The sequence below is a fragment of the Haliotis rufescens genome, unplaced genomic scaffold, assembly GCF_023055435.1.
Source record: "Haliotis rufescens isolate VD_foot unplaced genomic scaffold, xgHalRufe1.0.p SCAF_10, whole genome shotgun sequence".
NCBI classification, from domain to species: Eukaryota; Metazoa; Mollusca; class Gastropoda; order Lepetellida; family Haliotidae; genus Haliotis; species Haliotis rufescens.
Window position 1 is genome coordinate 41,703,827 of NW_025963780.1, and position 14,508 is coordinate 41,718,334.

At 43.3% G+C, this 14,508-nt stretch overlaps 1 protein-coding gene across 4 annotated transcripts in view; it reads left to right on the forward strand.

The window, feature by feature from the left end:
* The window catches only part of LOC124146742 (PAN2-PAN3 deadenylation complex catalytic subunit Pan2-like), a 44,305-nt gene extending 30,133 nt beyond the window's left edge, over positions 1-14,172 (forward strand). For all 4 annotated transcript variants that reach the window (XM_048390791.1, XM_048390785.1, XM_048390794.1 and 1 more), the window contains 13 exons: positions 21-160; positions 1,011-1,117; positions 1,832-1,930; positions 2,108-2,238; positions 4,094-4,220; positions 5,552-5,749; positions 6,386-6,476; positions 7,648-7,802; positions 8,370-8,455; positions 9,303-9,360; positions 9,972-10,151; positions 11,129-11,222; positions 11,714-14,172. In XM_048390791.1, coding sequence (XP_048246748.1) covers positions 21-160; positions 1,011-1,117; positions 1,832-1,930; positions 2,108-2,238; positions 4,094-4,220; positions 5,552-5,749; positions 6,386-6,476; positions 7,648-7,802; positions 8,370-8,455; positions 9,303-9,360; positions 9,972-10,151; positions 11,129-11,222; positions 11,714-11,919 — 1,672 coding nt within the window. In that variant the 3' untranslated portion in view covers positions 11,920-14,172. The remainder of the gene's footprint in view (positions 1-20; positions 161-1,010; positions 1,118-1,831; positions 1,931-2,107; positions 2,239-4,093; positions 4,221-5,551; positions 5,750-6,385; positions 6,477-7,647; positions 7,803-8,369; positions 8,456-9,302; positions 9,361-9,971; positions 10,152-11,128; positions 11,223-11,713) is intronic.
* The last annotated feature ends 336 nt before the right edge of the window (positions 14,173-14,508 follow it).

The following is a 14,508-nucleotide window of genomic DNA, read 5'->3' on the forward strand; positions in this document are numbered from 1 at the left end:
TCACTTCATTGCGTTGGCAGGAAAGAGGAAGTATCGAAGGTGACAGAGCTGTTCGGTATCAAGACGAACTTGTCCTTGAAGTGTCGATGTTCACAGGAGACGAGCCGTGACAACGATCTGACTCTCATCAACCTCTCCTACCCAGACTGTAACATACCAGGTATATGATATGCCTCTCTGTAACCATGGTAACATACCATGTATGTGATATTCTACTGTTTGAAATATTTTATACATTTGAGTTTTTCATTTATTGAAAGTCTTTGACCTACACATACCCGTGAAAATCCAGATACACATTTTTCCACTGTTTTGAAGGGATTTGAAAATTGAAAAGCAGAGCTTTGCCCAGGAACTGGTTTGCAGAAAACTAAATTGTGAAATCCATAAATGACCACACAAGATCAATGGATAATCCAAACGTTAAATTTAGACACACAGTTTCAGGCTTACAAGGGGCAGATAACCTTATGAAGTCCTTCTGGATAGCCCTTCTGGATAGCCCCACTTGCTTCAAGTGGCTCAAATCCAACAGAATTGATATTTTTTTCTATTAGTTTAATGTTTTGCTGCCACTGATTAATACTGCAAATATATTTACACTAAAACTACATTAAACTACGGTTATAACGAACTCAAAGGGACCACTTATTTTCGTTCGTTACTACCATACCTCATTATAAAAATATATATATATATAGCATATATACAGCAAGTGGCTGGGACCAAAAAACCTATTCATTTTATCTGCCAGTTTGTTATCAACGTAGTTTACTTTATTCCACATAACAACATATGTGAATTTTCTTGGTTTAGGATGTTGAAATATTGCGTATATGATCCCTACAAAGTTTCTTCAGGATTACAATCTGATTTCGGCATTGTTGCCACAGGTGCAATAGTAAAATATCAGTAATTTATATATTTTTGGGGTCCATGCATTTCACTCCTCATAAGTAGGACGCTAAGGTAGGCTATTTGTCATATGTTATGATACTGTTCCACTATAGGTCAAGGTCCCAGGAAGTACAAGTTTTCTGAGGTGATACAGCACAGCCTGATGGGAGAAGGCACCATGCAGGCCTGGTGTAACGAGTGTGGACGGTACCAGCAACATGTACGTACAGCCACGTTATACATGTCACAGTCAATCTACCCGTCAAGATCCGGGGTAGAATAGGTCATGAGCAACCCATGCTTGCCGTAAAAGACGACTATGCTTGGCGTACGAGGCGACTAACGGGAACGGGTGGTCAAGCTCGCTGACTTGGTTGATGCATGTCGTCGTATCTCAATTGCGTGGATCGATGCTCATGATGTCAATCACTGGATTGTCTGGTTCAGACTTGATTATTTACAGACCGCCATCATATAGCTGAAATATTGCTGAGTGCGCCCTGATGTACCATATTTTCTTGTGTATTTCGGGTACCCTAGTTGCTCATCATGCCAAAGACACAGGTTCGATCCCCCACTTGAGTACAATATGTGGAGCCTATTTTTGGTGTCCCCCGCCGTGATATTGCTGGAATAGGGCTAAAAGCGGCGTAAAACCAGACTCACTCACTCACTCACTGTGCATGGGGGCATGTATGTCCCCGTCGTCAATGGTTCCACTGTTAACTGTGTCAAGACTGTGTCGCTTAGGCTTGCTTTCACCTGTTACTATCCTGTCATTAACCAGGTCATATCCTTCACTAGGCTAGGGCTAAAAGCGGCGTAAAACCAGACTCGATTACTTTTTCCCAAAGCAATTAAATCTGTCTAGTGTGGTGAATATTGATATGTGCTTGCTATCTCAATCATATTAACATTTGCCATCTTGCCACAGACCCAGCGGAGGGCTCTCAAGAACCTGCCGGATGTCCTGGCCCTCAACTGCCAACTGGAGAACGAGAAGGACCTCAACTTCTGGAGGCTCCAGCATGAGGTGAGTTTAAAATAAAGAATTGAATTGCAAGGCTGCGTTTAGGACCCACAGATTTTAGAAGCTGCAGGCGCTGACTAAAATCTTCAGGCTCTCATTAAAGAAAACTGCAGCTTATTGTGACAAATAAATCTTTACGTATATTAAGTGTTTGGATGATACATCAACTTCATATTACAGATTGTGAGAGCAGAAGATGAAGAGAACCAGGTGCATCCTGCTACGTCCTCTCGTCGGATGGCGAAGAGCTGTCGCTATGGCAGCGCATGTAAACGCAAGGACTGCAAGTTCAAGCATGACCCTGAGCATGAGTAAGTGAACCGCTCTGTCCGCCGCACCTGTCAGGTGTACACAGGGATCCCATGTTCCATTACCTCACATCCTCGTCCCAGTCACCCGCACCCTGTGGGTGTTCACCACCTGACATCCTCGTCCTGCTCACCTGCACCCTGTGGGTGTTCATCACCTGACATCCTCGTGCCGCTAACCCGCACCCTGTGGGTGTTCTGGTAGACCAGGCCTCAGTACATGCCTGTTGTACTAGCTGACAAATGAGGATCAGGTGGTTACATAGGTGATCTGGCTGGTTGTGTGTCATCATGCCCCAGTAGCTATAGCATGTTGCTCCTTCTTTCAATCACTTGATTCTCCAGCCCAGGATATATACAGGCTGCAGGGATAAAGTGATGTAACACTCACTCATTTAAAGGACAATGGGCAGGGTTCGAAATTGAAAGTCCGCTAGTCTGAGAATGGTAAGATTCAGGATTGACTAGTGACATTTCCTTGTGGACTACCACTTTAACATTAAACAGATGACCATTCTGCAGCAGTCATTATCATTAATTTACTTTGTTACCCAGTGGTTTTTGCTTGGTAATATGATCTCCGTTATCTGTCTTAAAGATCCACCATCCCAAGGCCCCTCTGCATAAGGACCAGCATTGAACCTGTTAACGGAATGTCATTTTGTAACTTGAAACTCCACAATCTCTGCTCAGATCCGAGCACATTCTGACCACTGGATGATATAGTAAAGTTCTAACCCTCACAAGTAGCCTGAGGCGCTGGTATTTGCAGAGCAGAGTTCCTCCCTTAAAACTTCCCTTCTGATCACGGGGACCAGTGGGTAGCCTAGTGGTTAAGACGTTTGTCACGCCGAAGGCCCGAGTTTGGTTCCCCACATGGGTACAATGTTTTTGTCACCACCCTCATATTGCTGGAATATTGCAAAGTGCGGCATAAAATCATTCTCACTCACTCACACACTATGATCATGGGCTCAAATGCAAGTGTAACCCTGGTCATGTTTCTAGGTTTGGCAGCACCAAATACACCCATGTATAGCATGCTCACAGGGTCTGCTTGCTACTGACTAGTCCCTGGTCCCTTTGTTGTTGGTTATCACATGTGTCACTGAACACAGTTTCTAGGTTTGGCAGCACCAAATACACCAATGTATAGCATGCTCACAGGGTCTGCTTGCTACTGACTAGTCCCTGGTCCCTTTGTTGTTGGTTATCACATGTGTCACTGAACACAGTTTCTAGGTTTGGCAGCACCACACCCATGTATAGCATGCTCACAGGGTCTGCTTGCTACTGACTAGTCCCTGGTCCCTTTGTTGTTGGTTATCACATGTGTCACTGAACACAGTTTCTAGGTTTGGCAGCACCACACCCATGTATAGCATGCTCACAGGGTCTGCTTGCTACTGACTAGTCCCTGGTCCCTTTGTTGTTGGTTATCACATGTGTCACTGAACACAGTTTCTAGGTTTGGCAGCACCACACCCATGTATAGCATGCTCACAGGGTCTGCTTGCTACTGACTAGTCCCTGGTCCCTTTGTTGTTGGTTATCACATGTGTCACTGAACACAGTTTCTAGGTTTGGCAGCACCACACCCATGTATAGCATGCTCACAGGGTCTGCTTGCTACTGACTAGTCCCTGGTCCCTTTGTTGTTGGTTATCACATGTGTCACTGAACACAGTTTCTAGGTTTGGCAGCACCACACCCATGTATAGCATGCTCACAGGGTCTGCTTGCTACTGACTAGTCCCTGGTCCCTTCGTTGTTGGTTATCACATGTGTCACTGAACACAGTTTCTATGACATCAAGCCCTGCTGTGAGTTACTATGTCTCCCCCTTCCCCCATTGCAGTAGCATCCTGGATGAGCTTCTGGAACAAGTGGAGGATGAGGAGACATCCCCCAAGTGGCTGCCCCTGGGGCTCAGGATGGGACTGAACGATGATGGAACAGTCAGGATCACAGAGGTGTCGGACGAGGTCAGTGTAATCCCGACGTTAATTATGAAAGGCCATTTAGATTGCGCTATATATATATGCTACACAGGGCTTGTTCAGAACACTACACTGTTATTGCCCCTGCCAGTGGATCAGTCAAGCTCCTCACAGCGGTAGCCAGTTCATGGAGCTATCTATACTATTGCTGCCTAGCTCCTTCCTAGCATGTGACACCTTCGTTACCCTCTCAGTAATATCGCCGCCATCTGTGTAGGCACGGCCATTACAAATATCTTGAAATTTGCCTTCTAACCCCAAATGTAGTAATGTTGATACTTTTGTTTCTGTCTTTGGCAATGCAGTCATAGTGAAGTTTTAAAAGGTTTACTACTGACCATATTTCCCATGTAAATTTACCTTTTTGTTTGTTTGAAAAGATTTCCCCCTTACATTCTTACTATATCTAATTACAAGATACTTGTAATGAAACAGAAATACAAATTTACAAACATAGAAATTAATTTAGCTGGGGTAAGAGGATACAGTGTCATTGCAGTCATCACTTGTTTTTAATCAAAACGGCCAGTCAGTTGCGAGTTCAACTCCAAGCATGATTATGGCCACCTATCACAGTGGGGAGCTTTGACTGGTGGCAGCGGCAGTATGGAGAGCTGCGCGAACAGGCTCCCACTGTGAGGAGCTTGTGGATCAGTGTGCACTCGATTTCATTCTCAGCTCCCTAGGGAGCACACAACCCTGTGAGATGCTAAAAGGTTAACAGTCATGTTATCATTTCATCCTACTGGGTACCCATTCACTGCTGGGTGAACAAGGCACGTTATATCTTTGCCTAAGGAGATTCCACATGTTACTACATGTGTTTCTGTGTGGGGCAGGACTAAAGCCATAGAAATTCTCAAGTCAAGCGGTCACCCATCTAATTACTGGCCACGACCAGTTGTTTAACTTTGTCTTATTTGTGACCTGTGTGTTGTACACACGACCATGTGTGTCATTTTGTTTGTCTGTCAGGGATGAAATCTCAAATCTTTTTGTTATCTGATCTGATCTATGGTAGTCGCCAGCTTTGTGAAGCCATGTGAAAGAAGAACAGCAATGTGATTGTCTGATTGGACATCGCATTTTCATCACAAGGGGCACAACACCGTGAATGAGCTTAGAAAAAATTGATATAGGCTAGGGAACACTTGGGAAGATGAGAAAGTGCCGGAATGCTCAGATGAAGGTTTACAGAGTCCACTGTAATTGCAGAGTAAAACATTTCCTATCATCCTCTAAAATGTTCTTTAAAGAATCGATTGTAAGACATTTTGATTCCAAGACAGTTTGTTACATGCGCAACTCATTTCCAGGAGCCGCTGCCAAAGATCGAGGATGAAAAGGTGAAGCACTACGAGCTTTACGCCACTGTCACCCACGTCCACGATAAGACGGGCGGCAACCTGGTCAGTCACATCTTGGTGGGCGAGGAGTTCCACCAGCGCAAGGAGAAGGTCACCTGCACTCAGTGGTACCTCTTCAATGACTTCTCCATCACACCTATTGAGAAGGTGAGTGTTGAGTTACAGCATCAGGATAACAGCTTAAAGTAGTTCCGAAGCAACCTATGCTGGTCGAAAAAGGCGACTAATTAAATCGGATGGCCAGGCATCGTTGCACATAACATCACTCCAGGGATTGTCTTGTCCTGATTCATTTAGATTATTCCTGATAATAATTTGTTAAAGCATGTCATACTTTCAACTTGTGAAAATTGATGTTGATCTAGATGGTGTATGTTGTTATTTAAGGTTTTTTGTTTGTTTGTTTTTTAACGCCGCAGTAATATTCCCGGCTATATGACGGCAGTCTGTAAATAATCAAGTCTGAACCAGACAATCCAGTGATTGACATCATGAGCATCCATCAATCCATGCAATTGGGATATGATGACATGCATCTACCAAGACAGTGAGCCTGACCACCCGATCCTGTTAGTCGCCTCAAGCATAGTCGCCTTTTACGGCAAGCATGGGTTGCTGAAGACTTATTCTACCTCAGATCTTCACGGGTCTGTTATTCAAGGCAAATCATGTGTAATCTGAATGGCCGCTTACTCACTATAGTTTGCAGCCTCAATTGGTTACACTGTGTGTAGTTTGTTTGAACCCAGATGCATGTGTTAATCACGAACTTCATGTTGACAGTATGAGGCGATTCACTTCAACCTGGATTGGAAGGTTCCATGTGCCATCTACTTCGTCAAGAGGAATCTCACCCGGTACCATGATCTCACAGGTGGGGAACCCTTTACTGATATTTATTTCATTCTCATAAAGGTTTGAGTTCTGCATTCAGCCATTCACACATGCAAGTGTTGGCCTGCAGTTTGAAGACAGGATCTGTTTATTGTTGTGAGACAAATTCTTCCATTTAGTTGCTTTTTTGTGGCTGAAAGGTAGTTTTCTTTGGAGGTGGTATTGACAGGTTAATTTTTACTTTCTCGTGCACAATATCACTGTTTGAAACAATTTTGAAATGTTACAAGACAGTCGGGCAGGTGACCCATAAGTGTTACCTTCCCATCTTCAAAGTTACACGCTCGCATTCAGACATAAATATTGAAAAATCACAAAATATATGAGACAAATTGTGTCTTGATTCAGTTGAATTAATGCAAACAATTACTTGAAACTCTATGATGAGTTATAATAAAACTGAATACGTAAGTAGTCTTAAGCTTATCTGCCAGACAGTTGGGCAGGTGGAGGAAACTTTCATGCAGTCCGACAGAAAAGTTACCAGCCACGGGCAGGTGGGCAGGCAGTTATTTCCGACACTATGCAATATTAGCAATATTCTAGCTATATAACATCACTCTGTAAGTAATCAAGTCAAGGGCGGGGAGTGGCTGTTGATGCTCTAAGTAACGTGTCCCGTAAACTTGTATTGCTAATATGAACAGTAACATTGGCACATTTTGACTACGTTTGTTCACTCCCGTCAAGATATTGCTTGAAGTGAAACTAGGTAATGTTGGTTGAAAATCTGATGTGCATAGGGCTTAATAAAATAAAAGAATTGGTTTTCACGCAATGGCTTTTGAAAATAAAGTGTGGGCGGGTTGTCTTTATTTTTTTGGGGGGGTTCTTCAAAGTAGTATGTAACCAAATATATTTGTTTAACCAAATAAACAGTAGTGTACAATCAACCTGGGAAAGGGCCTCCCTACATCATGTACATAAATGCATTTCTGGATGAGGAAAATACTGGAATACAGTACTTGACTACCATTGGACTTTTTTTGTTCCTTTAAAAATGGAAATAAAAATGAAACATGCAACGCACTTAATGATAATGCAGGCAGTGCCTGAAGACCAATACCACTATTTTTATTAGTCTAGTATTGACAAGATAATATGAAGAAATGCTAATCACATCTGTTATGACTGTGGCGTTGACATTTCAGTAACAAATCAGGTTGGATCAGATTGTATCTTCAATGACCTGTCGCTGATGAACCCAAAGAGGCGCAAGATGACATTCACACCGCTTCAGCCAGATGATTTGCCAAAGGCCAAGGAAATCGTTGGTCTCGATGCTGAGTTTGTTTCACTCAAGGAGGTGAGAAACTCATTGATTATTTCAATGCCTTATTCTCTTTCATTGACTCATGAACTCATGGGTGTTCCGGGTAAGAATATAGATTCCCAGCAACCCATGCTTGGTGTCCAAATGGATCGGATGGACGGGTCGTTGACTTTGTTGATTGCATGTCATCATATCCTAATTGTATCAATCAATGCTGTTGGTGTCAATCACTGGATTGTCTGGTCAAGACTCAATTATTTACAGATGGCGGCCATATAACTGATATATTTTTATTGCAGCGTTAATCAACAAACAAAAACAAACACTGGTTTGCCTAACCTTGGTCAAAATAGTTTAACTGCGGTCTGTGTGAAAAACGTTTAGTCCACCAACCCAAACAAGGCTCTTAGCATCGTTTTCAGCAGAACTTATGTTGATTTATGGGCTAATTATTAGCTGAGCTAATTAGACCGAGTTCTACTAGACTAGTGGCTAAAGTCACAGACTGTACTATAACATAGCTGGAACATATTGTCTTTGGCATAAAACATTCATTCGCTCAAATTCAGGATTATAACCAAATCCTTCCTTGTCCTGCAGGAGGAATCTGAGCTACGCAGTGACGGCACTCGCTCCACCATCAAACCGTCCCACATGGCTGTCGCCAGGATTACATGTATAAGGGGGTAGGTGCTTCATTTCTCTCTCAGATGTTCCTTGGGGAGGCAGTGGCCTCGTGATTGACGTGTTTAAAACCTGTGCTTAGTACCCACATGGGTTTAATGTGGCTCCTCTCCATGGCACACACTCCACTCCATGCCACTCCACTCCACTCCAAGCCACACGCTCCGCTCCACTCCACTCCCCGCCACACACTCCACTCCACTCTGCTCCACTCCGCTCCGCTCCACGTCACACACTCCACGCAACTCCACGCAACGCAACTCCACTCCACTCCACTCCACTCCACGCTGAACACTCCACTCCACGCCACAAGCTCCACTCCACGCCACGCCACGCCACAAGCTCCACTCCGCTCCACTCCGCTCCACTCCGCTCCACTCCACTCCACTCCACTCCACTCTGACCCACCATTGTCATCATGTCCAATCATTCTTTCAAGAACTGCCTCTGTATTGTAGTGTAGTGGAAAGAGCATCTGCTTGGAATTGTCCATTTCCCTGGCCAAAAGATAACCTTTTTAAAAAAGTTCTTGTTATGCTGGCTGGCACTCCGCATGAAGGTGGTCAACCAAGGAATGATCGGCTCAGTCAGTACAATGAGTCTGAGTCGGGTATTCATATTAAAACATGGTATCATACTAAAAAAATGGCATAAGTCTGGACTAGTATGAAAATCAACACACACACATGCATATTGCTACATGTGATAAGCCAAAACTGTGACCGCATTCCATCAACAAACATTGTTGTTTTTCAAGTCGCTTTTTTATATATTGTAAATAATGAATATGAAGCTCAATCACTGTTGCCATGGTGTTGTTATTTGTGTCACGACACTTCTGTTTGACAGACAAGGACCTCAGTTTGGGGAGCCTTTCATAGATGACTACATCGCCAACCCAGAACAGGTGAGACGGATGTTAGCTGTTACTCTCCTCAGTGAAAAAAAAACAAACAAAAAACCATGCACACACAAACACAATATATTCACGGCTGTGAATCTTCCGCAGATCCGCAGATTTTAGTGACCACAAATTTGTTAAAATCTGATGGCTTCCCCCATAAACACCACCAAATTATGGACCATGCTCCATTGCAAAGAGGACCGCCTCCGTGGTCTAATGGTAGAGCGTCCGCCCGGAGAGCGGAAGGTCCGGGGTTTGATCCCCAGCCGCGTCATACCAAAACAAGTTAAAAGATGGTACTTGTTGTTACCCTGTCTGGCGCTCGGCATTAAGGGGCTAAAACAAGGACTGGTCGGCTCGATGTCAGTATACTGTGTCTGAGTGGGGTATTCATGTTAAACTGCAGCATGGTATCTCAGTGTGCTAGCACTATAAATCGGCATCAGTCCCGACTAGTACAAGCAACCACACACACACATACACGTGCATGCATGTCGCTATATAAGTGCAATAATCTTGGACGTGACGTTAAACCCCATTTCACCTCACCTCACCCTTTCAATATTATGTCTTCTGTTGTCCCCCAATAACCATGACTTGGTGTCCATGTTCAGGTGGTCGACTACCTGACCCAGTATTCTGGTATCAAGCCCGGTGACTTGGATGCTGCGGTCTCCACCAAGCATCTCACCACCCTCAAGTCCACCTACCAGAAACTACGCTACCTCATTGATGCTGGGGTTGTGTTTGTGGGCCATGGACTGAAGAAGGACTTCCGCGTCATCAATATACTGGTGAGTTCCCACTTGTTGAGGGCGGTCGGGTAGCCTAGTGGTTAAAGCGTTCGCTCGTCACGCCGAAGACCCGGGTTCGATTCCCGACATGGGTACAATGTGTGAAGCCCATTTCTGGTGTCCCCCGCCATGATATTGCTGGAATAATGCTAAATGCGGCGAAAAATCAAACTCACTCACTCACTCACTCTCAGTTGTTGATGGGAGCTCAGAATGGTAGTGAATCAAAAAGGCTGTGGTCTTCTTCATCCTGTGCCACAAAGTTGGATATTGTGGTGATATCATTGAGGGAATAGTGTGTAAATAGTGTGAATAGTGAGGAGAAAATTCAAAACTATTGTCTAGACTTAGTATTTTACAGAGTTATGGCCCTTGTCTTATGGTTTTTGACATGGTCCACTGTCAGCGTTAGAAGCTAACATTTTAGTCCCCTTGTCTTTATAATGATAGTATTTAGCAAAACCCTTAGAAATGGCAAATTTCTACCAGTCCTTATGACTATTGGGCATTTTGGCAAGGACTACAGGACTAGTGCCAATTTCTAACGCTGACTGTACTCCCAAATGGCACATTTTCTCAGAAACCTCAATGAAGAGGATTACATGCTGACATCATGAAGTGATGAATATATGGTTTCAAATCTGAAAGCTGCCATCAAGAATTTAACAGTTATTGCTCTTGTTATTTATTATTTTAAATGAGTTTGTTTACACGTGAATGTATACAAGGATAGTAGAGCAATGCCTGTATCTTCAAGTTGTTGTTCATGATTGACCACCCATGAAGATCTGGGGTGGAATAGGCCTTCCAAATGTGTGGATCGATGCTCATGATGTCAATCAATGGATTGTCTGGTCCAGACTTGATTATTTACAGACTGCCATCATATAGCTGGAATATTGCTGAGGGCGGCATTAAACAACAAACAATCAGTCAAACAATCAATCATGATTGACACTATGTTGTTGATGTTGCAGGTGCGGAAGGACCAGGTGACTGATACAGTGGAGCTGTTTCACCTCCCCAGACAGAGGATGATCTCACTCAAGTTCCTAGCGTGGTACTTCCTCAGTGAGTTTGTTTGTGTGTTATATACTATTTGTGATATTTGTGATGTTATGATAATAAAATTGAAACTGCGCCAGTCTAAGGGAGAGAATTTATGTATGTCAACTTTTTTATTATGAGGAACACGTTTCGGAGTACATTCACCTGATGAAGGAGTAAGTAGATACTCCAAAACATTGTGTTCCTCATAATAAAGAAGTTGAAATCCATAAGTTCTCTTCCTTATGTGGGGGCGGTGGGGTAGTCTGGTGGTTAAAGTGTTGTCATGCCGAAGACCCAGGTTGGATTCCCCACATGGGTAGAATGTGTGAAGCCAATTCTGGAATTTCCAATTTCAAGCCACCACCTTGATATTGCTGGAATATTGCTAAAAGTGGTGCAAAACCATACTCACTCACTCACTCACTCACTCACTCACTCACTCACTCACAAATGAGTGTCAAAGCTTTGCTCCAGTCTAGGTTGACTTATGCTTGTTTGTGTGTCATTGCCAGAAATTAATATCCAGTCGTTTACTCACGACTCTGTGGAGGATGCCATCACTGCCCTGAAGCTGCAGCAGAAGTACAAGGAGTTGCAGGACGAGGGGGAGGACAAGGTTCAGGGCACCATCAAGGAGATGTACGAGTTCGGACGCAAGTGTCAGTGGAAGATACCTGATGTGGATGAAAACTATGATGAGCAAGTGGCTTTCCTGTAAAGGTGGACCTCCTGTGGTCAGGTAGCCTTACTGTAAGATGGTTGATTGCAATGAGAAGGTGAGCGTCTTGTGGTCTGGTGGACTTCCTGTGGTCAGGTAGCCTCACTGTAAGATGGTCGTTTGCAATGCAATGTGAGCGTCTTGTGGTCTGGTAGACTTCCTGTGCTCAGGTGGCCTTCCCAAGAACAAGTAGAATTCCTCTCAACTGGTAAACATCTTGGAAGCAGGGGCTGTCCTGTCAACTGGATGACATCCTGCAAAGCATGTTCCCTGTGGAGCATTTGCTGTACATTTTAGTCAGGCAGCTTTGGGTTGGAACAATTAACCCATGGCGATGGCCTTACGTGTTGAACATACTAATGTTGCGAGATATGACAAACTTTTCATTGACTAGGTGGAGGTTGTGTGTAAAAGGAGTTTGTTACATCCCATCCAGTTCTCCTTTAGTGTAAGACATCCGATCCAGCGTGTCTGTGTGGGACATTGCTGGGAGGGGCGATGTACATGTGATGACTAATTTCTAGTAGGACTAAGATTGGTAGATACTCAACAATGGGGTTGTTTAGTGAAGTTTGGTTGAAACTCATTAATAAACAAGGGGTGAGTTGTGATAGATGAATGCATGTGTTGCATGTTATTGGTAATTGATTGAAACTGTTTATTGTCAGTTTGCTGTAACATCAGCCAAGAGTGAGATGAGGTACATATTTAGTGGATGGTCGTCACAGGACTAGTGGAGCATGGCAGACTTAAGAACACAGGTGAAGGTTGGAAGGATACTCATCCTTTCGAACTTCTACTCAAGTAACACAATGTTGAGATGCCACTCCTCCAACCATGGTGGTTAATTCCAGAGGTAAAAGCGTTCCTTGTAGGGTTTGATGCCCCACATTTGACATAGGTGAAAGAATTCAGCCGATTCTTGTGTCACCTGCTGCATTATTGCTGGTATATTGACTTTTAAGCTCTACTCTCTTGCTACCAATCCACATAAAACCCATCCTCCACCTCGTGCCAGAATGTAGGGGTGCATCCCACAATCTTCAGGTATCTATGTCGTAGAGTATCACACAGACTTTTCAACAGCTGTAAATCATGTCTGTTAAGTGGAATGCAGTCAGACTGCCAGGATATTTTGAATTTCATTATCTGAAACATAAATTTTCATATATATATTGCAGTTCAACCATTGCCATATGGAAATGTTGGTAGCTATAGAAAGAACTGTTTCGATCAAACACATGTAACTGTTAGTGATATGTAGAGAATATTGCAATGAATTTCTTCTTCATCATTGAAATTGCATCGGGTTTTATTGACTTGATTGGGGAGTTATGTAGGCTTGTGGTTAGAGCGTTTTCTCATCAAGCTGAGGACCCAAGTTTGATTCCCAATATATGTACAATGTGTGGAACCAGTTTCTGGTGTCTCCTGCCTGAGTGCTAGTGTTAGTGCTTAAGACCATACTCACTCATCACCCACTGAGGGGGCGGTTGGGTACCCTCGTCACGCCGAAGACCCGGGTTCGATTCCTGACATGGGTACAATGCGTGAAGCCCATTTTTGGTGTCCCCCGCCATGATATTGCTGGAATATTGCTAAAAGCAGCGTACAATCATACCCACTCACTCATCATCCACTGAGTCTGACATTTATTCACTTGTAAGCGTTATGGTTACTTGTTACTTGTTAAACAAGGATGTCTTGTTCACACATCAGTATTGTCAGTCCACACAGGATGCCATTCAACAGACTTACATGTCCAACATGGTTCTAGGGGCCAGTTGGCCCAGTTGTCTTAGGCGGGATAAGAATTGGGTTCCTTTGGTGGGTCACAAAACTATGATCGTTGGTTTGAATTCCAGTTTGCCCTGATTATGGTTCTAGGTTTGTCAGCAATATACCCATATGGGTTTCACCAGATTGGTAAATGTCTAAGACCTGCATCACTTTGGGCTTACCTCCCATATCAAGCTAACATGCCATGACATAACTCAGTCAGCAATCTAAACTCATTTACTCCCTGAAACATTGTTCCTCTACAAGTTACTAATTGCAGTTAGGACATCATGTTCATGAGAGACTGACATGTTGATATTCATAAGATGGGTCCTGGGATTTATACTACTCAAAAGAAGTTAAGGATCACCTGTTTATATCATATTACTGCAGGTAATCTCTCATTTCAGGGTAGATTAAACATAGTAATATGAAAGAATCGATGATCCTTAACGTCTTTTGAGTAGTATATGTGAATTTTTTTTTTGAAGTTTTTTGCTCAGTTTTTAAAATAAATCAATAATTATTGTGTTGGATCACAAAAAGAAAGGTGGGTTCTCTTTTCAGGGAAAACAAACAATGACCAAAAAAGTAGTCCCTTCCAATAATCCCTGGCTGAGAGTATTAAGTAATCCATCCCTTCAGTTTAAAACAACAATGTTGTGTGAAGTCGTTGTTAGGCATTTAGAAGTTGGAAGAACATGAACACATGACACTTTTATAGGGATCACATCTTCTTTATAATGACTTTTCAGGACCACTTCTTGCCCCTTCATCAGGAGAATACTGGGTGAATGTATTCCGTTTCTG